General features: G+C 56.5%; 2 protein-coding genes and 1 long non-coding RNA gene across 9 annotated transcripts; 1 reads left to right on the top strand and 2 right to left on the bottom strand.

Moving 5' to 3' along the window:
• Positions 1–250: 250 nt before the first annotated feature.
• LOC140630731 (uncharacterized) lies at positions 251–7,855 on the bottom strand. Its single transcript, XR_012028443.1, has 2 exons — positions 5,662–7,855; positions 251–2,738 (listed from the first exon to the last, which is right to left on the bottom strand). It is a non-coding gene; the product is annotated as an uncharacterized lncRNA (long non-coding RNA).
• Positions 5,409–12,228, top strand: TNK1 (tyrosine kinase non receptor 1). Of its 5 annotated transcripts, none has more exons than XR_012028429.1 (13): positions 5,409–5,547; positions 6,666–6,925; positions 7,092–7,162; positions 7,287–7,478; positions 7,615–7,770; positions 7,892–8,175; positions 8,384–8,657; positions 9,778–9,872; positions 10,164–10,331; positions 10,569–10,648; positions 11,018–11,174; positions 11,257–11,352; positions 11,436–11,489. XR_012028429.1 is itself a non-coding variant. In XM_072821390.1 (13 exons), exons 2-13 carry the CDS (start codon positions 6,763–6,765, stop codon positions 11,547–11,549), a joined length of 1,992 nt encoding a protein of 663 aa, XP_072677491.1. In that variant the 5' UTR covers positions 5,409–5,547; positions 6,747–6,762; the 3' UTR covers positions 11,550–12,228. The 5 variants fall into 5 exon arrangements, 4 of the variants coding, with proteins under 4 accessions (XP_072677491.1, XP_072677492.1, XP_072677490.1 ...); XM_072821390.1 differs by having other exon boundaries at positions 6,747–6,925; positions 10,876–11,174; positions 11,436–12,228; XM_072821391.1 differs by having other exon boundaries at positions 10,284–10,331; positions 10,876–11,174; positions 11,436–12,228.
• Positions 12,187–17,112, bottom strand: PLSCR3 (phospholipid scramblase 3). Of its 3 annotated transcripts, none has more exons than XM_072821410.1 (8): positions 16,647–17,112; positions 16,250–16,426; positions 15,709–15,950; positions 15,574–15,616; positions 15,308–15,465; positions 14,812–14,973; positions 13,108–13,269; positions 12,187–12,922 (listed from the first exon to the last, which is right to left on the bottom strand). In XM_072821410.1, exons 2-8 carry the CDS (start codon positions 16,254–16,256, stop codon positions 12,866–12,868), a joined length of 831 nt encoding a protein of 276 aa, XP_072677511.1. In that variant the 5' UTR covers positions 16,257–16,426; positions 16,647–17,112; the 3' UTR covers positions 12,187–12,865. The 3 variants fall into 3 exon arrangements, with proteins under 3 accessions (XP_072677511.1, XP_072677510.1, XP_072677509.1); XM_072821409.1 differs by having other exon boundaries at positions 15,245–15,465; positions 16,250–16,430; positions 16,647–17,105; XM_072821408.1 differs by having other exon boundaries at positions 15,245–15,465; positions 16,647–17,105.
• Positions 17,113–21,866: the final 4,754 nt, after the last annotated feature.

Here is a 21,866-nt window from a genome sequence, read left to right as displayed (position 1 = left end):
CTCAAGCTCCAGGGGCATGATGAAATGGTTGGTTTATGCCACTAGATATTACTGATCAGCAGTAGATAACTGAAAAAGCGGGATAGAAAAAGGAGCCTAGGGCTTGCCACTTAAGGGCCTGTACTCATGACATAACTGGCCGTGCCACTTCCTAGCTGTGTGTCCCTCACCATTCTCAGACTCAATCCTCCTACCTGTAACACAAATGTTAATGATAGCCAACATGTATGGCAGTGATGAGTCAGACATCTTTCCAAGCATCTCATGTACCATATCAGTTAGCTACAGCTGTGCATCAAATTATTCCAAGGCTTAATTGCCTACAAAACACATCTCATAGTTTCTGTAGATCAAAATTGAGGAGCAGTAATGGGGTGGTTCTGGCTCACAGTTTCCCACAGGGGCGCCACTCAGATGTCTCAGGGTTGCAAAAATCTAAGGTTGGACCAGGGCTGGAGGATCATCTTTCAAGATGGCTTACTCACATGGCTGGCAGGGTGGTGTTGGCTGTTAGCAAGAGGCTTCAGTCCCTTGGCATGTGGAGCCTCTTCATAGAACTCCTTGAGTGTCCTCATGGCTTGGTGGCTGGGCTTCCCCAGAGTGAGGAGTTTGAGGGGGGAAGGCAGGAGCCACATTGTCGTGTATGAGCTTGCTCGGAAGTCACCATCTTTTCTGCAATATCCCTCTGATTACCCAGATCAGTCCTCTTCACCAGGGCTGTTAATTCATAGGTGTTAATGCCAGGCTATCAAGCGAGGGACTCACTGGCCTCCGCTTTGGCTACCACACTCGTGGACATAGTTAGTTCTCCAATGACAGTGAAGGTAAATACTCCTAATAGAGGCATCTTGAAAAGGAGGAAACAGAGGCACAGAAATGGGAAATAACTTGCTCAGATTCACAGGATGCTAAGTGATGAACAGGGGTCCCAGCTCAGGCAGTTGGCCTCCCAAGGTGTGGTCTAAACTACCACACTGTAAAGGCTCTTGGCTCCTTTGTGAGCCTGAAGGAATAGAGTGGATTTAGGAGTGCTTCCGCTTCGGAAAGCAAACCAACAGATACATACAGGATGGTGGGCTGGTGACTCTAAAAACTAGCGAGGCAAATCCAAACTGGGAAAGGATGGGACCCCACGAGATGGGGGGTGGGCATAGGGTGATGGGACAGGAGGATTTCACCCAAAGGTCTATAAAGAGCCAACCATGTGGGGCCAAACAGGGAGAGGCGTAAGGATGGGTTCGCCAGAGAATGCTTATGGTGAGGTTCGGGCACTCCCATCCACATCACTCCCAGCAAAGGAGCTACTGATGTCAAAAAATCTCATTGGCTTCACCCAGCCCACATGATGCAGTCTCACCTATATGTTCATCAAAAGTTACTGAGCACTTATCACATGAGCTAGACACTAGACTAGACTGGGCAGAATGGACACAGCAATACCCAGGCAAGATAAAGTATTTTTCTGCCTGGAGCTTGGAATCTAGCAGGGGAGACAGATGAGTTACTGGCAATTTCTACAAGAGCAATGAGTGCAATAACGGGAAAGCACAGGGATCTTGGGGTTCAGGGGAATGGGCCTGACCAGGGAGGGAGAGGCTTCCTGCACTTAGCCAGGTTGGGATAAAGGTGGGAGGAATTCCAAGCAATGGGAACAGCCACAGGAAGGCCCAGAGGGAGAGAGGTACTTTCCCCTGTTGAGAGGTTGGCATAGGCAAGATGGCAGGGGAAAGCCCCATGATCTCAGGGACTGGAACAGGAAAGGAGGACCTAAGGGGGCACTAATCTGGCTCCCAATAGGAGAGGAGAGTTTTCTGCAGAGGGAAACCCTCCACCCAAACCCAAGGCAATAGATGGGGAAGATACCAGGGGGCCTCTCTGTTTACCCTTCTGGTTCCCTGTCCTGTGAGGAAAGACTTGGCTCTGTGGTGTGAATGTGCTCATCCTTCTTGGATGCAGAGCCCTCAGGGCAAGGTAGAGGTTGGCGAACGGCAGACAGAGTAGGACTGGTGCCCGATCTCGGCCTCTAGGTTAGCAGGATGCCCTATCTTAGCTTAGAAGGGGTGCTCCCCAAGGGTGCTCAGGCCGTGCTTCCTCCCACCTTACTCCAGAAGTATGAAATGAATAGGGAGGAAGGGAGCGATAAAGAGGACTCTGATTCCCTGGATTTTTTCCAAGCTAAAGACGAAGGTGGGGCTGAGCCTCTGCGTCCGGTTTCCTGCTGGAAAATCTCTGTGTTTGGTTTCCTGCTGGAGCATAGAGGATCTCGGCCCAGAGTCCAGTTGATAATGCACCCTATCTTCACCTCCTCTCCATCCCGTTGCCAAGGCCTAAGCAGGGCCAGCCTCCTTCTCCTGGACCAATAGGAAGAGCCTCTTCTCTGGGCTCCCTGCTCCTTCTCTCTTCCCTCTTCCCAGCTTGTCACTGCAGCAGGCTAGTCCTGCCACTCCTCTCCTAAAATCTTTCCATGGTTACCAGAGCCTTCAGGTAGGGTCCACGCTCCTGACTATGTTCTCCAAGGCCCTGTAGAGTGAATCCAGCTGGAGCAAGGATCATGTCTGCTTGTTCGCCTGGGTCCCCAGAACCTGGGGCAGTGAAAGCTTGCTGAAGAATGAATTGATGCCTTGGTCTGGCTTCTGCCAACCTCTCTGGCTGCATCTGCCTTCATATATCCTCATGGGCTCTACACTCATGTGTTCAACTCCGAGAGGACCTCTAGTGCACCCTGATCTGCGAAGACACTGGACATTCAGAGAAAAATCAGATGTCACATGCTCTTCCCCAAAGAAGCTCATGGAGCCATATGATTCCTGCCAAGGACTTGAACAACCCCAAGACGAATCTCAAAAAGGTGTTGAATCAAAGAAGCCAAATGGAATTACAAACATTATGTGAGGGATGCCTGTGTGGCTCAGTGGCTATGTGTCTGCCTTTGCCTCAGATCATGTTCCTGGGGTCCTGGGATCCCTCCCCCTCCCTCTGCTCATGCTCTTTCTCTCTCTCAAAAAAAATAAATAAAAATCTTAAAAAGAAAGAAATGCATTGAGCTCTACAGTTAAATCTGAGCGTCTTACTGAATGAAAATTATACCTCCATAAAGTAATATCAGCATGCAGAGTATCTTAATGTTCAAATGAATACAATGACAAACACCCCCTGCCCCAGTGTATGGATTAAGCAGCACATCAGACATAACCAAAGAAAGAATTGGTGAACTAGAAGATATGCCTAGGGAGATGATGTGGATTGCATCACAGTGACACATAGATTGAAAGATACAGAAAAGAGCTTAAATAACATGGAGGATGGAGTGAAAAGGTCTAGCATACTTCTAATCAGAGTCCTCAAAAGAACCAAAGAATGGAGGAAAAATAATATTTGAGAAGATACTAGCCGAGAATTTTCTAAAACTGATGAAAGACATGAATTCATAGATACAGAAAATACAATATACCAATCAGAATAAGTAAAAAAGAATCCTAGATATTTGATACCTAGATAACTGACAATAGAACTACAAAAGACCAATGATATCTTAAAAGCAGGGAGAAAAGACAGATCACCTACAGAGGAATGATAATTACACTGAGCAGATTCTTTATTTAATTTAATTTTTATTTATTTGTGAGTGAGAGAGAGAAGACATGAGCAGAAGGAAGGGTCAGAGGGAGAGGGAGAAGCGGACTCCCTGCCAAGCAGGGAGCCCAATGTGGGGCTTGATCCTAGGACCTCAGGGTCATGACCTGAGCCAAAGGCAGATGCTTCATGGACTGAGCCACCCAGGCATCCCCTAAGCAGATTTCTTTTTTTTTTTTTTTAAGATTTTGTTTATTTATTCATGAGAGACATAGAGAGAGAGAGAAGCAGAGACACAGGCAGAGGGAGAAGCAGGCTCCATGCAGGGAGTCCAATGTGGGACTCGATCCTGGGACTCCAGGATCATGCCCTGGGCCAAAGGCAGGCACTAAACCACTGAGCCACCCAGGGATCCCTCCTAAGCAGATTTCTTTACAAATAATATGCACTGCACCTATTACCTGCCTACACTGTCCCAGGTACTAAGAACCAGGATGACCAATACAAATCCAGCCCCCACTCTATGGAGCCCACAGTCTGTCAGGGATGACAGATGTGGAGGGAGCAATTAATAGTGTGATGCACTGGCCTCATTGGAGGGCAAGAGAATTGGCAAGGAAACCAAACAGGTAGAACTGTGAACTATGAAAAATTTCCCATCAGTGCTGGAATGTCCCTTGTGTTTACCAAGAAGGAGTAGGCTTTTTCCTCCAAGGGACTCTGGGGACAGATCACACATCCTTCCTTGGGACAGAAGGAGACAGGACAGATGTCCTAAGGCTGGTGACTTCCTCCCTGGGACCCTTGAGGGAAAGGGAGAGGGATGCTCCTCCTCAGAGCCTTCTCTGAGGTTCTGGACTTTGCCCTGTGGCCACCGTCCAGGTAGCAGTGTACAGAAGGAAGCAGTGTATGTGAGGGAAGGAGGTTTGGGTCAGAATGAGGCCAGGTAAATGCCAGTGATGGGGAGGGGTGCCCTGAAGCATGGGGTGCTGTCCTTGACCACCAAGGCCAGGTACCAAGTGGTGATGGGGCTTAGGAGCCCACTCATATCTCCCACGTGGTCTACCCTGGGGAGATTCCCATAAGATCCCTTCCTGCAGCAGCACATTGGACCAATGTTGGGAGCCGGGAACCGACAACGGCTCCAATCTGAGACTCTGTCTAGGCTGGGGGCTGACTTCCTGCATCAGCAACACCTCCATGTCCTGGCTCCATTTCAGAGTGTCCTGTGCCACCCAGCCTTCCTCCATACGAGGGCTAGGGTACTGTCTCCCCTGCCAGGGAGCAGGGACGATGTCCTGTTTAGCCTTCTATTCCCAGGGCCTGGGCAGCATACTCAATCTGGTGCTTATTCATCTCAGCGGTGGGGCTCTGGCCAAGGGAGATGAAAGATTTGGTAAGAGGGGGTCACAGGGGACAGGACACCCAGGTGGAAGCCTGGAAGGGCTGAAAGATTCTTTGAAAGAGGCAGGAGGGACGCCTGGGTAGCTCAGCGGGTGAGCGTCTGCCTCCAGCTCAGGGCGTGACCCCGGGGTCCTATAAGATAAGTCCCACGTTGGGCTCCCCGCATGGAGCCTGCTTCTCCCTCTGCCTGTGTCTCTCGTGAATAAATAAATACAAACCTAAAAAAGAAAGAAAGAGGCAGGAAAGAGGGTGTGGAGGAGGAGAGAGGGAAAAGAGGGGAGAACGGGTTCTCGGGATCTGGCTGAGCGGAAGAGGGCAGGCCAGGCGAGATCTGAGTGCCCGCCAGGCGGGGGGTAGGGAGGGGGGCAAGGGGGCGTGGCGCGGGCCCACCTGGACTGTCGCCAGGCCCCGCCCCCGGCCCCGCCCCTCGGTCTGCGGCCCCACCCTCCCCGGGATTTAGGGCTGGCGGCCAGGGCGGCTCCGCAACCGCCGCTTCCGCCTTCGCCAGGTGAGGGTCCAAGGGAGCGGGGCCGCCAGGGGCCGGGCCTGGCCGGGCAGCCGCCGCTTGAGGTACGTCCGCGGGCCCCTGTTCGTCTCCCCTGCCTCCCCGCCCCCGCCCGCCGCTCTCTCCCTTCTGCGGCCGCCTTCGCTCCCGACCCCCTTTGCGTGCTTTCCCGTCCTCACCTTGCAAGCGGTCCCGGTCCCGGGTCGGCCTGCGTCCTGGCCTTCCTCCTTCCGCGCCCAAGCCAGAGCTCAACCCTTCCGCCTGATTAAACTAAAGTGGGGGGAGGGGGAGGGGTCCAGGTGTGCGTAGGGAGAGCGTCACGCAGGCAGCTGGCACCCGGGGCACCGGGCCTTAGTTAGCAAAGATTGGAGTTGCCAGGAAGCCAAGTTAGACCGAGTGAGTCAGGTGTGCCGGCGGGGCCGGTACCTGGAGCTGAGCTCAGGTGGGTGTGGAAGGGAGTGTGCACCTAACAGCACCTGGCTCTGTAGACAGGCTGGGAGCCGGCTCAGCCTGCACCTAACCACCAATCACAGCTGCCCCATGTGATTTCAAGCGTTGCTGTCTCAGGTATAGAAAAGGCAATGACCCTAGGCAGTGGCGCTAAGGAGCAGTAGGCCTGCGTAGTCCAGGCACGTGTGCGCAGGGTGCACTTGTCTCGTGTGCTGTGCATTCATGTGGACCTTGACATCTCAGACATGGGGAGGAGTGTATCTTGGAGGCAGTGCACCAGTTGTGTGGCAGTAAGCCTGGGTGTTTCATGGCAGCATTCTGGAATGTCTCAGACTTGAAAGGCCATGTATCTGGGTGTCTTAGACATCTTTCACAGCATGTCTGTAGGTCTCAGTGTGTGTGTGTGTGTGTGTGTGTGTAGCAGCGTTTCCAGTGTGGGAGGCAGTATACGTGTGTGTCTGCAGGGCTGAGGTATGGTGTGGTTAGCATATCTGGGCATCTCTGGTAGGTATGCGGTACCCAGGTGTCTAGGTGTATGGGAGCAGTGTGCCATCAAATATCAAGAGTTAGCAGAGGAACACACCGAAGTCTGCAGAGTGCTAAAGTCACAGGTGTGCAGTGGGTACAGCATGTAGGTCTCAGGTCCGGAGAGCATTTTCCTGGGGTTTGTGTGAGTGGCAGGATTCCTGGCTGTCAATGTGTCCCACCCTCTGTACATGAGTGTTTCTGACAGGTGGCGGGCGGAGCTGGTGGCCGTGTTTCTGTTGTCTCGGGGTCTCAAGTGCTTACCGTGGGCTATGCATCATCCTTCAAGGGAGCCTTCTGCAGACATGCTCCCTGAGGCGAGCTCGCTGTGGCTGCTGCGGCTGCTTCGGGACATCCAGCTAGCCCAGTTTTACCGACCCATCCTCGAGGAGCTTAATGTTACCCGGCCAGAGCACTTCGACTTTGTCAGGCCCGAGGACCTGGATGGCATTGGCATGGGCCGGCCTGGTGAGAGGCCCCTGCCCACAAGCCCTGGTCTCTTCTTCCTCAGCCTGGTACTTCCTAAGTACCCCCCACACCAGCCCTCTTCTTGCCTGTAAATCCTTCTGCATCCCCCCACTTTCCCTCACCACCCACCATGTAACCCCACTCTCCTGGTTCTGCCCTTCCCCAGCCCAGCGAAGACTCGCCGAAGCTCTGAAGAGGCACCGTTCGGGACTCAAGACTAAGAACTGGGTGTACAAGGTGTGCATTTTTGGGTGGGGGCGATGGACTCAAAGGGCCAGCTCAGGCTCCAGACTGGGGTGGGCCGAGTATCAGGGAGGAGTGCACAGAGTTCTACACACTCAATTTCCCACCCCTGCTTCAGATCCTTGGGGGATTTACACCTGAGCAGAAGGAGACCATCCCACCTTCAGACAGCCTCCCAGCCCTCCCTGAGCAGGAAGGGGGGCTCAAGTGTCTGATCCCAGACAGTGCTGTGTGCAGAGGGGAGCTGCTGGGCTCTGGCTGCTTTGGAGTGGTGAACCGGGGGGTATGGACACTGCCCAGCGGCCAGAGTGTGAGTATCTGGGGGGCCTCCTTCATCCCGGGTGCTGGGGCCAGCTACCCCCCTGTTCTGCCTGCCGCTTCTGCCCTGGGCCTGCATAGCTGTTCCCTAGGGTACCAGATAGCATCCTTTGCGCCCCCCACCCCAGGTCCCCGTGGCTGTCAAGTCCCTCCGGGTGGGTCCTGAAGGCCCCATGGGCACAGAGCTGGGGGACTTCCTTCGAGAGGTGTCAGTCATGATGAGCTTGGAGCACCCACACGTGCTGCGTCTACACGGCCTGGTCCTGGGCCAGCCTCTGCAGATGGTGAGCACAGCCGGACAGCGGCTCCCAGGGGGCTGCGCGACGGGAGGGCAGGCGGCCAGAGCCCAGGGGGGACTCCCCCACCCCACCCCCCACCCTCCGCTCAGGCCCAGGCTCCCGGCAGGTGATGGAGCTGGCGCCGCTGGGCTCCCTGCATGCGCGCCTCACCGCCCCGCCGCCCACACCGCCGCTGCCCGTGGCCCTGCTCTGCCTCTTCCTGCGGCAGCTGGCGGGGGCCATGGCGTACCTGGGGGCCCGGGGGCTGGTGCACCGTGACCTGGCCACGCGCAACCTGCTGCTGGCATCCCCGCGCACCGTCAAGGTGGCCGACTTCGGGCTGGTGCGCCCGCTGCGCGGTGCACGGGGCCGCTACGTCATGGGCGGGCCCCGCCCCATCCCCTACGCCTGGTGAGGGCCCCGCCTGGGCCGGGGGCGATGGGAGTGGAGGAGGGCGGATCCGGAGGGCCGTGGCCGGCTCCGCGCGCAAGCTAGGGTCCTTCTCGGGAGGCTGGGACGAGGTTTTTGGAAGGGGTCAGGAAGGAGGTCCCTGAGGGCGGTGGCGCCGCGGAAATCACGTGCTGGGGGAGAGGGACTGGGTTCAGCTCCGTTTCCGCAGGTGTGCTCCAGAGAGCCTGCGCCAGGGGGCCTTCTCTTCTGCGTCGGACGTGTGGATGTTTGGGGTGACATTGTGGGAGATGTTCTCTGGGGGCGAGGAGCCCTGGGCCAGGCTCTCCCCGTACCTCATCCTGCAGCGGCTGGAGCAGGACCGGGCCCGGCTGCCTCGGCCTCCCCTCTGCTCCAGAGCTCTCTACGCCCTCGCCTTGCGCTGCTGGGCCCCCCACCCAGCCGACCGGCCTAGCTTTTCCAACCTGGAGGGGCTGCTCCAAGAGGTGGGAGCCCCTGCATCCCCATGGACCCACAGACTCATTTCCCCATTTTTTAGCCCCAGTCCCTTGCACAGGACTAACATACTCCTGGGCTGGGGTCTGGGAAGGCCCTATAGATTCTGGCTCCATCTGCAGGATGCTCAGAGCCCTAGGGAGGCAGCTGGGGTACACAGATGCAGGCTGAATGGTGAGGAGCTGGGGCTGGGCCAGGGAAGGAGGCACACAGCACAGCAGGCTGCTGCAGGTGTTTGACAGGCAGAGGTAAAGAAGGTCAGTGGGCAGCCGGGGGGCAGAGAGCACAGGATCTCAGGGATGCCCCAGGGAGGGATATGGAAGGAACCATAGATAACCAGAGCTTACACCAGGCTCTTGATCTGTGGACCGGACTGTACTAAGAGTATCCTTCTTGCACAATTACCCATTTCATTCTCATAACCCAGAAAGGCCATTATTACATGGACTTTACAGATGGGGCAGTTAAGGTTTAAGTGGTTTGCCTAACTCCACACTGCGAGCAGAGGAGTCGAGATTTGAACAGTTGACCTAAGAGCCCTGTCCCGTAAATCATTAACCTCTGTTGTTGAAGCATAGTCTTTACTTCGAGGGCACCTGGGAGCCATGGGAGGGTTCTGAGCAGGGGAGTGACAAGCCAACTTTACATGCTCTATCACTCTGGCTTGGTGCAAGAAGGGACAGGAGGGAGGATACTGAACACTGAACGTGGGAAGAGAAGGTAGGTGGGGATGGCTGCAAAGCAGGAAGGAAATGATGTCTGGCTCAGGGTCAAGGCAATGGGGCCGGAAAGAAATAAAAAAATTTCAGAGGCACTGGCCGGTGGCAGAACTGCTTGTGGAGCACAAGCAGCATATGGGATGACTCTCCCCTTGGTTCTAGATACTGACAGGGCCCCCTTCTATATTGCTTTCTGGCCCCTGGGCTGTGTCCAGTGTGGCATGGACTCCAGGTAGGCCTCCCCTGCTGGATTACAGGCGGGGGACAGAGTCCCACCCTTGGCCCAAGACACAGGCCATGACTGCTGTGGGTCTGATAGGTGGGTACATAGGGAAGCATCTCTCCTTCCTTCCCTGCTCCCACGAGATTACCCATCTGACTGTCTCTGCAGGCCTGGCCTCCCGAGGGACGTTGTGTGAGGGATGTCATGGAGCCAGGCGCCCTAAGAATGCAGACGGGTGACCCTGTCACCATCATCGAGGGCAGGTGAGAGCCTCATGCCTCCCGCGTGTCCGCAGGATGAGGACTCCCAGCTAGCCTCCCTGCCCCTGCTCCCAATGCACTGTTCCCCAGCTCCTTGAGCCCTGACCCTCTGCCTCCCATCTTCCCCGCTGGGCCCCTGAGCGAGCACTCCCACTGGAGCCCACCAAGCCCATAGAGCCCTTTTGTGTTCCAGGGGTGGGGGGTGGGGGGAAGCTTCCTTTCCTCCAGGCAGATGCAGCTCTGTGGGTTAAATGTGGGCCAAGCCCAGCCCCCCTCTATCCCCTCTTCCCACAGCCCTGATTCCACAACCTGGAAGGGCCAGAACGGCCGCACCCTCAAAGTGGGGAGCTTCCCAGCCTCAGCAGTGACGCTGGCAGACTCGGGGGGCTCACCAGCTCCCCACCTACTCCACAGAGTCTTCCCCCCGGCCCAGGGCGAGCGGCGCCAGGGAAACATAGATGGGTGAGCCCCCGAAAGAATTGAGGGGACACGGCCGGGCTGGGGGAGGCTAGCCCAGCAACTGCTTTGGAAGGGGAGCTCAGGGAGGGGGCCAGGACTTGCCTCCCAGCTGGAGCCTCCTGCCTGGGTCTAGGCCTGCCCAGGGAGAGCCCCGCAGAGTTCCCTGGGGAAGGGGACACTGCTGTGGGTGGGTAGGGTGGAGGCGTGGAAAGTGACGGTGATCATTGCTCCCTGCACCAGGGACCGCGGGAAGGCAAAGCTTCGGGATTTACCTCCAGCTGGGGGCCAGAGAAGGAACATGCCCCTGCAGAAGATGAAAGGTGGGTGTGGCGCTGGGGACCTGGCCTCCTCGGTCTCTGAGTACATCCAGAACCCTCCGATTCTGCCCTTGCCCTGCAGCTCCTGCCACCTGGGCTCTGGTGTCTGCTCAGCACAGCTTCCTGGGCCCCTTGCGGGGGGCCACCCTGAGAGTCGCCCACAGAGAGGGGAGAAGGCAGGGCCCCACATCCGGGCTTCCTCTCAAGCTCTTTTTCTCTCAACTGTACAGTTATTTCCAAGAGTCTGGAGTCCGTTCTGTCCCTGGGCCCCCGCCCCACAGGGGGTGGTTCAAGCCCCCCCGAACTTCGCCATGCCAGAGCTGTGCCCCAGGGACCCCCAGGCCTGCCATCCCGACCTCCCTTTGCCTGCAGCCCTTCTCAGCCCAGCCAGCCCCCCAGGGAGCGGCCTCCCTGGCCCAAAAGAGAACCCCCTCACGGTCACCCCTCGGGAGCATCTGGAGCTAGCAAAGCCACCGTCCCCTCTGGAGGCCTCTCGCTGGACTCCGAGTTGCAGAGGCAGATTATGGAGGTGAGGGCTTTCCAACATGGCCTGGTGTCCAGAGGGGGCTCCGGGCTGGGCGGTGGGCCGAGCCAGGCTTTGTGCCCCGTAGGTGGAGCTGAGCGTGCATGGAGTCACCCACCAGGAGTGCCAGGCCGCGCTGAGGGCCACCGGGGGAGACACGCTTTCTGCCATCCGGAACCTCAAGGTAAGGCCGGGCCCTTCTCTGGGGTTCCCACTCCTCCAGCTCCTGCCCTCTGGCAGCCACCGCCCTCCCTCCCACCTCCGCAGGTGGACCAGCTCTTCCATCTGAGTAGCCGCTCCCGAGCTGACTGCCGACGCATTCTGGAACACTACCAGTGGGATCTCTCGGCTGCCAGTCGCTATGTCCTGGCCCGGCCCTGAGCTCTGCCCCTGGGGGTTGGATACCAGCCTGGATCAAGGGCCTGACTGCGTGGGACCAGCAGAACCAGAACAGGCCCTGTCAGGAGGCAGAATGTCCCACCTGGGCAGATGGTGCCCTAGGCAGGAACAGGAGGAGCCCAGGGTCGCGCACTGACGAGTGGCTCCTGCCCTTATGCCCCTGGGCCTCTGAGGGCTCCAGCTCCCTCGGCTGATTCCTAGAAAGATCTAGTCTGGTCTGCCTACCACATTCCGAACCAAGAGAACTTGGAGGGACAGAGCTGCCACACATCACATCCGCAGGAAGCTTCCACTTGCTAGAGAACAAGCCAATGGGCACGCTGGACCGCAGGAACAGCCATTGTGAACTGCCCTCCGCTCCCACACGGACTCTGTGGGCGCAGCCATCTTGGATGCTAGAAGCAACTGTACTGACTTGGGGTGCGTGGCCCATACTGCCCTGGCTTGGTCCAGGACCATAATGGATGATGAAGGTGCCCTCTTGAAATCAAGGACACTGGGTCTTGGCAGCATGGATGATGAAACAGGCCAGCCCCCACCCAGCCCAGCCGTCATCCATCCCTTGGTTTCTTCCCATACCAGCTCTCTTCTACTCTCTCCCATTACATACATCTTCCAGTATCCAAAAAGTTACAAAGTTTATATGAATATAACATACAAAGATGTAGTCTCCTTCCTAGGGCAGGGAAGGATGGGGTGCTTATGTAAGGCACAGGGGCTGCAGCAAGTGCCAGCTGCGGGCAGGGCCTGAGGGGGGGAAGGAAGTTGGCACCGGAGCATAGGCCCTATAGCTGTTCACGGGGAGGTGGAGAGCCCCCCACAGTCTGAACTCATTGGCCAAGCTGATTTCGGGGGGGAGAGCACAGTCCATCTTTGGTTGCTGTGTACCCTTCCCCACCCCAGCTCTGTCAGCAAACCCCAGGGCCCTGGATTCCAAGGACCATGTCTGGAGCAGAGACCCTGGAACGGGCAGGGGGGAGGTTAGGAGGGGTGGGAGAAAGGGGAAGGCAGGGAAAGTTTGAAAGCTGATATGCCTGTGTGCTGGGGGATCTCCAGAGACAGTGCTGGGAGGTAGCAGGGGAAGGGCTCTCATACATACCCTTCTGTGGGGGCCAAGGTGAAGGAGGCCAGAGAATTAGGGTAAGGGGCAGGACACTGTGGCCCCTAGACTCTCGGGCATCCCTGTCTGTCCCTTGCGGTGTACATTGAGGGAAAGAGCTGCCTCTGAGGAGGGGCCAGGACAGGTGGCCATCTTGGGGTCCTGGTTGAGGTGATGGTCTCCTCACCCCGGGTGGCCTCTAACTGGTGATGGCTGAGGGCCCAGCACCGCCTTGCTTCTCGAAGAACATGTAGTCCTGAAGAGAGGGCGCCATCAACACACATGCCTGGGCTGGCCCAGTTCAGCTCTCACCACCCAGGGCAGGCACCGCAAGCCCCCAGAGAGTCTGTCCCTGACCCTCTCTGAGCTGGAAGCCAGGGAGTACACACAGCCTTGAGTGAGAGCAGAGTAGCAGGAGGGGAGGCGGGGCAGCCAACTCACAATGAGGAATGTGGCTCCCAGCAGCACAGCCTTCACCCTCACGTCCAAATCCAGAGGGAACTGCAGGCCGAAGTCATCTGCATCTGTGAGGGCTTCTTGGAGCAGCCCCCCCCACTGCTTGCTGATGCGGCCTAGGCTGCGGGATTCATCTGGGGTCTTCACCTGGTGGGGTGGGAGGGTACAGGACCCAGCTGGGGGGGATGGACTGATCTCCCTTGCCTCCCAGTCCACTCCCACAGTCACCACACATGAACCATCTAGTCTGTACACGTAATCCTTCCAACAGCCTTAGGTCTCCATGTGACACCTGGAGAAACTGAGTTACCCTAGGTCACGCTGCATGTGTATAGCAAAACTCAGAATTTGGACTCTGTTGTGTTGTCCTTGAGAGGCCATACATGGGAACTGATCATCAGTGGTGGGAGAAATGGAAGCACAATGGACTCATCACAGTGGATGGCTGCATGCTAGCTTTGTTTCCATTACCAGAGTACTTGCCAGGCATGGTTGGTACAGTTGGTGCCCTGAACAAAGTAGCCTGGTCAAAAGGGCCTGGGGGATTGGGGGGGATGGGGGGCATTGCGCTCCATCAGCCAACCAGGCTCCTGGAAGACTGTGGCTCCCGGAAGGAATCTTTCCTCTAATCTGTTATGCAAGCTTCATCCAAAGGGGATCCAAACCCATCTATGGGGTGAGAGGGCAGCAGTCAGTGGCCTGTGAGGACCATGATTTCCACGGGCCTCTCTGGGTCCAGCAGCAACAGGCCCTGCTGCTGTGGGTGGTGATTCACAGGATTCCCTGGTCCTTTTCCTAGGCTCGTTCTTCCGTGGTTAGAACTATGCCCTTCCCGTGCCCTTCCCCCGCTGTCCCACAGCTCTGTGGCACTTCCTGCCCACACGTCTCAAGCTAGGCAGGGCCTCTCCCAGCCAGCCCTCTGCGGTCCCAAGTGGAGCCCCAAATAAGGACCCTTCCTGATTATGTACAAGGGAGGGCCCCACAGTCTACGGGTTCCCATGCAGAAGACCCAGTGATCTTCCCATCATTGAACCTCCACCCACCTACCAAGATGAGGTGATTTTTAAAAGTAGGCTTAGGCCAGACACCTCATCAAAGCCTCGGAAAGTTCATGGGCTTCCACCTGTTATTTTGCCCTTATCTGCACTGCTGATGGTCCCTTAAAGAACCCGAGTGTCTGTGAGATGCCTTTGTCTTCTAGAAATGAAAGCGCTTCCCCGGCCTCACCCTGAAACTGTCACCGCTTGGGTGCTCCAGGCTGGTGATAGAATGCATGTTGACAAGGATATACATCACTGGATCATAGGTTGGAAGGGCAAGCCACAGGATGTTAGCAATTAAAATTGTTGTTTACTCCAGAGTCTGAGGCTCACAAAGTCATGCATAGCAGCCACATGGTCCAGCCCACAGCGGACTTGCCCTGAATCAAGCCTAGGTTTTTTGCCCCCTTCCACATAGGGTAACAATCAGCTTTGGTCCTTACGATGAAACCCTCTTTACCAAGCTTTCCTTTCTTAAGACCACAGGGGCAACCCTTTCTGAATGAAGGAACACTGGAAACAGGACAGGAGTCACAGTGGATTCAGACTGATGACCTCAGGGACCTTAGTGTTGGCCATCCTGTCTCATTCACAGAAGCCACCGTCTTGGTTGATGAAGGTCCCAGGAATCTCCCCTTATTCACAATACCTCAAAGTTGGTGTCTGAGCCACAGCCACAGGTCCAGCAGGGCCCCACCACACGCAGCACCGTGCGGCGGTCAGCATCCTGGATGGAGAACTTGGGGAGGAAGGGATGCCAGGTCTGTAGCACGTGGCCAATGGTAGTGCCGGGTGGAGCCTGGACTTCCATCTGGAGTGGGAGGCAGACAGGGTGACTGCCGAGCCAGGGCACCCTGGCCCAAGCTCTCACCGCTCGGGCTCTGTCACCCGTCTGCCCTGCCAAGACCTCCCATTCCTTGTCACCTCCCCTCGCTGACCTCGCGTTCCATCTGCCTGCGCCCACCGGGGCCACACTGGACCCCGCGCCTCATTCTGGGTGGTCCAGATTCCACCCAAGGGCCCCCCCATCACGGCCTGCCGCCCACCCAAACCCCTCCCTGGCCCCAGCCCTCCCCGCCCACCTCCTGGAGGCCGCAGGGGCAGCAGCCGCAGCCACAGTGCAGGGGGCGGAGCAGGCGCAGCACCTCACGATCCCCGGGGTCCACCACGCGCACACGCAGGGGCCGCCGGGCGCCGCAGCACAGACGCGCACAGCAGCTGCTCTCCTCCGCTGCCTGACCCAGGGGCTGTCCTGCCCCAGAGCGCAGTTCATACCGGTTACAGGTCTCCCAGCCCAGGAGCGCTGCCAGGGGTGACAGGCCGAGGCTCAGGCACAGGAACAGGCACCTGCCCGAGGGCCCTCTCTCTCTGCCCCCGGGATGAGGCCCAACCTACTCCTCCTTCCACTCACTTTCCACTCGCTCGGCCTTCTGGTGAATCAAGATCTGATCAATCTGGAAAGAGTCGGGTCGGCACCAATGTTAGCTGGCTGGCCTGGACGCCAGGGTCCCCTCCTCGTCGCTCCCGTCCCCTCCTTCCCACTCACCTGCACCAGGAATTCGAGGCCAGAAGGCACCCCCGGCAATGGCAAGAACGGGGCAGCAGGCCCTGGGGCTGCGGGGCCGGGCGAGGGGAAGAGAGAGAAGCCGGGCGCGGGAGCAGGTACATGGGTGGGCACAGGCACAGGCACCTGCCCAGGCCCGGGGTGCAGCGCCGGCTCCGGGTACCCAGCGGTCACAGGGTAGGGAGGCGGGGGTGAAGGGGCGTGCCCTTTGGGGGGCAAGTAGCCTGTGGTGGGGAGGGGAAGAGAGGGGATCAGAAAGCTTCCCCCCCCCCCCGCCTCATCCTCCCCCCACCCCCCCGCCGCCCCTTAGGCCATGGCCGGGCTGCGGGGCTGCAGGGAAGGGGGAGAATGCGATGGGCAGAGGCTGAGCAAGATGGGGCGGGGGAGCAGGGCGGCGGCTCCCGGGAGGAAGGGAGGGGCCCCACGCAGCCAGTCGGAGCACATTCCCGGAGGATGTGTTCGATGCCCAGCTCCCCAGTCTGTGGGGGGGATAACGGGGACTCTCAGCGCGGCGCCCACTTACCTGCCATGGGAGAGGGGCGAGAGATGACGGGATGGCGGGGTCCCAGACGCTCAGTTTTAGAGGTAGAAGCAAGTTCGGGCACAGCCAGACAGACACAGAGGCAGACACAAAGACGGACAGGCAGACGCGGACAGGCAGCTGCGCCCGCGCCGGCCCAGGGTCCCTCGGGCGGCGCCTCTGACTCAGGAAGAAACCGAAAGTGTCAGCGTGCAGGGCGGGGTACCTGGGACCCTGGATTCCCTCGGGGGCCCCAGAACCGCCCCCTCCCTTTGTTCTCCCATTTTCCGTGGAGGCGGCGGTTGACAGACGGCAAGGCAGGTGGACCCGCGGCCTGACCGACGGCCGGACCTCCAGGGAGGCCTCCTGACCCTTCGGCGCCCCCTCCTCCCCCGCTCACCTGAAGCCCCTGGGATAGCTGGGGTGCCCAGCACTCGGTGGCTCACAGGAGCTGGAGGAGGCGGGCCCGGGGTCTGACCCCGCCCCTCGACCCGTCCGAGCCCCGCCCCTCCCGGCCTGGGTGGCGCGCCTGCGCAGAAAGGGAGCCGGCTCTGCGGGGCCGCTGACCGCTGACCGCCGGCTGTCGGGTGCGGTCTGCGTCCCCGCCGCCTCTGCTCCGCCGCGGGGGATCAGGGGGAGCTGGCCTGGGGCGGGCCGCCGACGGAGACCTGGCCCTGCCACCCCGCCAGGTCCCCGGGAACAGAGTGCCTCCGTGTCCCTGGGTGGGAAGCGAGGGCAGCTGGCGCTGCGCTGGACCCCAGGCTCCTCCTCTCGAGGGCGGTGCGGGGCCCCGCTGACGCAGCGGAACACCCTTCCTCTCCCTCATTGGCTTCCAGGGCTGGCCCCCAGCTCCCCCTCTGTCCCCTGGGGGATTGCCTGGCGGGCTCCTCTCCGTGACGTCGCAGTCACCCACGCGGGCACCTTGCAACGACAGGACTGCCCGCAGGAGCCCCCGGCCACGTGGGTGACAGGCCGCCAAACGGTGTCAACAATGAGTGTGCGCGCAGTGGGGCTGGGGGGGGTGCAGAGGAGGAGCGCGGCTAGCAGGAAAGCCTTCTCCCCGAGGAGTCGCTTCTGCTGGGTCCCGAGCAGAGGCCCGCAGGGGTGAGGCGGTCCTGAGCCTTGGGACCCACAGGCCGAGGGGCAAGAGAGGACCTTACAGACGGAGGCCAGCCCATGTGTGCGCAAGGCAGGTGGGAGCTGGGACTTGGCGCCCGGGTCCACAGGGAGCCCACTGAAAGAGGATTTCTTTTTAAAAATATTTTATTTATTCATGAGAGACACACACAAAGAGAGGCAGAGACACAGGCAGAGGGAGAAGCAGGCTCCATGCAGGGAGCCTGAGGTGGGACTGGATCCCGGATCTCCAAGATCATGCCCTGGGCTGAAGGCGGCGCTAAACTGCTGAGCCACCGGGGCTGCCCCGAAAGATGATTTTAAGACCCAAAAAGAAGGCCAAATTTGTGTTTTAGAAAAACCATTTAAGCTGCAAGGTGAAGAACGATGGTCTGGGTCGTTGATGGTAGCCAGGAGGAGAGGATGCTGTGTTATTAGTACAGACACAAGTGGCAGACCTGGAGGACACCTAGACAATAATAGAGAACTTGTTTGAGGGGTGAGATGTGGAGGTGAGGAGTTCAGGATGACCTCGGGTACCTGTCTGGTGACCAGGCAGGTGGAGGCGTCACCCATCAAGATGAATGCAAGAAAAAGCAAATTTGGTGGTACGGGGCTCCTTTGCCCATGTCCATGTTCCTCTGGGCTGGTCACCTGCTCCCACAGCTTCACTCATCATGTGCTTCAGACCCAAGTGCCTGACCTCTCTGCTGGTTTCCCTCAGTACCTCAGATTCTTTTTTTTTTTTTTTATTCACTTATTCATGAGGGAAACAGAAGCAGAGACACAGGCAGAGGGAGAAGCAGGCTCCCTGCAGGGAGCTCAATGCAGGACTTGATCCCAGGACCCCTGGGATCAACCCCTGAGCCATCCAGGCATCGCAGTATCTCAGATTCTATGTGGCCCAAACCATGGACCAGCATCCACCCAAACATATAAATATACAGAAATTCAGTTCTTCAAAAAAGATTTAGTGAGCACTTACTATATGTTAGCATTTGATAGGAATATACAGAAGGGTCCTGTTTTTTTTTATTTTTATTTTTTTTTAAGATTTACTTATTTGTTTATGATAGAGAGAGAGAGAGAGGCAGAATAATGAATAAATAATAATAATTTATTCTCATGAATAAATAAATAAAATCTTTAAAAAAAAAAAAGAAAAGAAAAAGAAGGAAAGAACTTAGCTCAGGAGTTGGACAGAAGTTGGAATCCCAGCTTACATCAGCCCCAGCTGTGATCTAGAACAAGTTGCTCCAACTCTGCTGGCTTCACTTCCCCCTACGTTGCAGGACTGCTGAGAACTGGAGGCACTGTGCAGTAATAATAGGGACAGTTACCAAGCAGGCCTATTTACCCTGGCTCCACGAGAACCCTGCCCACTGGCAGGGTCAAAGCTGAGGTATTAGGGAATCACATTACAGAGAGGGTTGCCATTCTGGATGTTGGGGTCTCCTCCACTTGGTTGTTCCCTGTCCCACACAGGCTGGGGTGAACGATGGAAATGCAGCAAGAGCCCTGGACTGGGAGCCTGGAGCCTGGGGTTCAGTGCTGGCTCTGCCACTGGCACTCTGGGCCACTTTGGAGGTTCCCTCTGCGGTTCTATTGTGGTCCTCACTAAAATATTGTGCTTTACTAATACACCTCAAATCGTGCCTCCTCCCTGGATATAAATGCTTCCATGGCTGCCCACTGCCCTCAGAAGAGAGCCTAACAAACACCTCAGCCCAAGGCCATCCAGTATTTGGCCTGTCCTTTTGCGCATCTTTCACTACTGCCCCCTCTTGGCCATCAAGCCCAGCCACCAGGAATTCTCTCAGGTCTCAAATGCACCGGGCTCTCTTCTGCTTTCAGGGCTGCCTGGAAAGCTCCTGCCTGCGTCTGGAACATGGCCCTCCCCCTCCACATCACCGCATCCTTCAGGTCCCCCCCAGAACATTCTGCCAACATTGTCGCTGCTACGGGAGTCTGGAGCTTAGTAGGGTGGGATAGAAATCCTAGGTTTGTTTGTTTATTTATTTATTTTATATTTTATTTATTCGTGAGAGGCACAGAGAGAGAGAGAGGCAGAGACACAGGCAGAGGGAGAAGCAGGCTCCACGCAGGGAGCCCAACGTGGGACTCGATCCCAGGACCCCAGGATCACGCCCTGGGCCGAAGGCGGCGCTAAACCGCTGAGCCACCGGGGCTGCCCGAAATCCTAGGTTTATTTTTATTTTTTTTTAATTTATTTTTATTTATTTATGATAGTCACACACAGAGAGAGAGAGAGAGGCAGAGACACAGGCAGAGGAAGAAGCAGGCTCCATGCACCGGAAGCCCGATGTGGGATTCGATCCCGGGTCTCCAGGATCGCGCCCTGGGCCAAAGGCAGGCGCCAAACCGCTGCGCCACCCAAGGATCCCTGAAATCCTAGGTTTAAAAGTATGCTGATTGTAAGTAAAGATACGGGGCTTCATGAGATTACCTAAAATTTTTCTCATTTAGAGAAATAGTCATACTTTTTAGAATGCAGACCGTCAGAAAAATTAAGCATTCACCTCCAACAAACCAGATATGCACTTGATGAAACATACACAGAAATGGAAAGTAACAAGGCTGACATTTAAATATATATATATATATTCTAACTTTTTTTCATTAAAATTTGAAAACCATTGATTTAAACTGGGTAGACGAGATGGAAAGTCACCCATTGGATCGGGCAACTAGGACTCCCTAGTGACTTATGAGATCCTTCCAAGGGCGATTATGGCGAAGAGATGGGAAGAAAGATTGGCTAGAGTTGGGGTGCTGAGGACAGCTGAGTCCAGATCTTCCCTGAGCTCCCCAGCTACATGCCTGTATGCATCCCAGGCATTTCAGAAGCAACCCTGCCCAAAACTGCCCTGCACACCTGCCTCCCCCCATATCTTCCCTCAGTTTTTCTTATCTGAGTAATGGTGCCTCCAGCCAGCTGGGGGTACAGACCAGAAGTCTCCTGCTCATTCACCCCTTAAGTCTGATCCATCAGCGGGTCCTATCAGTACTACCTTCAAAGTATATTCTGAATTGGGCCCTTCTGACCACCTCTTCAACCCTAAGCCAAGCCACCACCATCATCTCCTACCTGAGCCTCCTGACTGGTCTCCCCACAGCCATCCTTGCCTTCCTCTGATGCATTCTCCAGGTCTTTGAAATGCATAAAACAGATCCTAGCATGCTTACCTTAACCTTTCAACAAGTTACTGTTGACTTACAGATGAATTCCATGTGCTTAACACTTCCTGCAAAAGCCTACGCTGAGCATCTGGGGCCCTGCATCACTACCCATTGAGCCACACTGGCTTGTTTTGCTTTGGTTTTTATTTTATTTTAATTATTATTATTTTTTTTTATGATAGTCACAGAGAGAGAGAGAGAGAGAGAGAGAGAGAGAGGCAGAGACATAGGCAGCGGGAGAAGCAGGCTCCATGCACCAGGAGCCCGATGTAGGATTCGATCCCAGGTCTCCAGGATCGCGCCCTGGGTCAGAGGCAGGCGCCAAACCGCTGCGCCACCCAGGGATCCCTGCTTTGGTTTTCAAAGAGAGAGAGAGAGAAAATACAAGTAGGCCGAGAGCGGCAGGCAGAAGGAGAGGGAGAAGCGGGCTCTCTGCTGAGCAGAGAGCCCAATGTGGGGGTTAATCCTAGGGTCCTGGGATCTTGACCTGAGCTGAGGGCAGACGCCCAACCAACTGAGCCACCCAGGTGCCCCACACTTTTGCTCTTTCTCCAACTCGCTGGCTTTTCTCCTGCCTCAAGGACTTTGAACTGCTCCTTTATAGCCCATTTGCCAGCTATTCTCTCAGCCTAGATTATGCTTCCCCTCCAACTTTGTATATGCTTGGCTCCAGCTTCAGTGGGACCTCCTCTGGGAGGCCTTCCCATCTAAGGGAGCACACCCCCCCTACCCTCACCATCCATCTGCTTCCCTGTTCTCTTCCTGCAAGCACAAAGCACAACTCATAATGACACATTTGTATGTTGAGTTGTTCGCTTCCACTACTAGATGGGAAACGCCACAGGGAAATGATGGCATCTGCCTTGTTCGCGGTTGAATTTCCTTGTAACATGTGTCTGACACACGATTAACACTTGATGAGCACTGGCTTCATAAAGCACCACCCCCTATATCGCCTCCAGCTCCTTACATGCTGTGGGGGCTCTTCCAGACTGCCGTGCCATCTTTTCTCACTCTCCTGCCTAACTCAGAAATTCCGCCCACACTGAAGATCATGGAGCCCCTTACTCCTCCCTTCCCCACCTCTGTCTCTATTCACAGTTTTCTCCATGCAATAGAGCTCTTTAGAGCTCTTTTAAGGATCGTCTCAAGCACTGTGAAGCATTTCCTGACCCCCCCCATACATGTTGATTTGTCCCTAGATTGAACCCTGAAATATTTTAGAACTAAGGGCACTCCTCTTGTGCTGCCTAGCCTTCACTCTGACTTCTAGGATAAGTTCTCAATAAATTTGTGGACAAAG

This window comes from Canis lupus, chromosome 3 (assembly GCF_048164855.1).
Source record: "Canis lupus baileyi chromosome 3, mCanLup2.hap1, whole genome shotgun sequence".
Taxonomy (NCBI): domain Eukaryota; kingdom Metazoa; phylum Chordata; class Mammalia; order Carnivora; family Canidae; genus Canis; species Canis lupus.
The sequence above is the reverse complement of the archived record's forward strand: the minus strand, read 5'-3'. Positions and strand labels throughout refer to the sequence as shown.

Excerpts from the sequence above, each read along its gene's own strand:
- TNK1 (XM_072821389.1), top strand. The coding sequence starts at position 6,730 with ATGCATCATCCTTCAAGGGAGCCTTCTGCAGACATGCTCCCTGAGGCG. Across the intron at positions 7,771-7,891 it reads TGGGCCAGCCTCTGCAGATG|GTGATGGAGCTGGCGCCGCT; the intron begins GTGAGCACAGCC and ends GGCTCCCGGCAG. Across the intron at positions 11,175-11,256 it reads TGCAGAGGCAGATTATGGAG|GTGGAGCTGAGCGTGCATGG; the intron begins GTGAGGGCTTTC and ends TGTGCCCCGTAG.
- PLSCR3 (XM_072821409.1), bottom strand. Across the intron at positions 15,466-15,573 it reads GAAGGCCGAGCGAGTGGAAA|CGCTCCTGGGCTGGGAGACC; the intron begins GTGAGTGGAAGG and ends CACCCCTGGCAG. Across the intron at positions 13,270-14,811 it reads GCTCAGACACCAACTTTGAG|GTGAAGACCCCAGATGAATC; the intron begins GTATTGTGAATA and ends CCACCCCACCAG.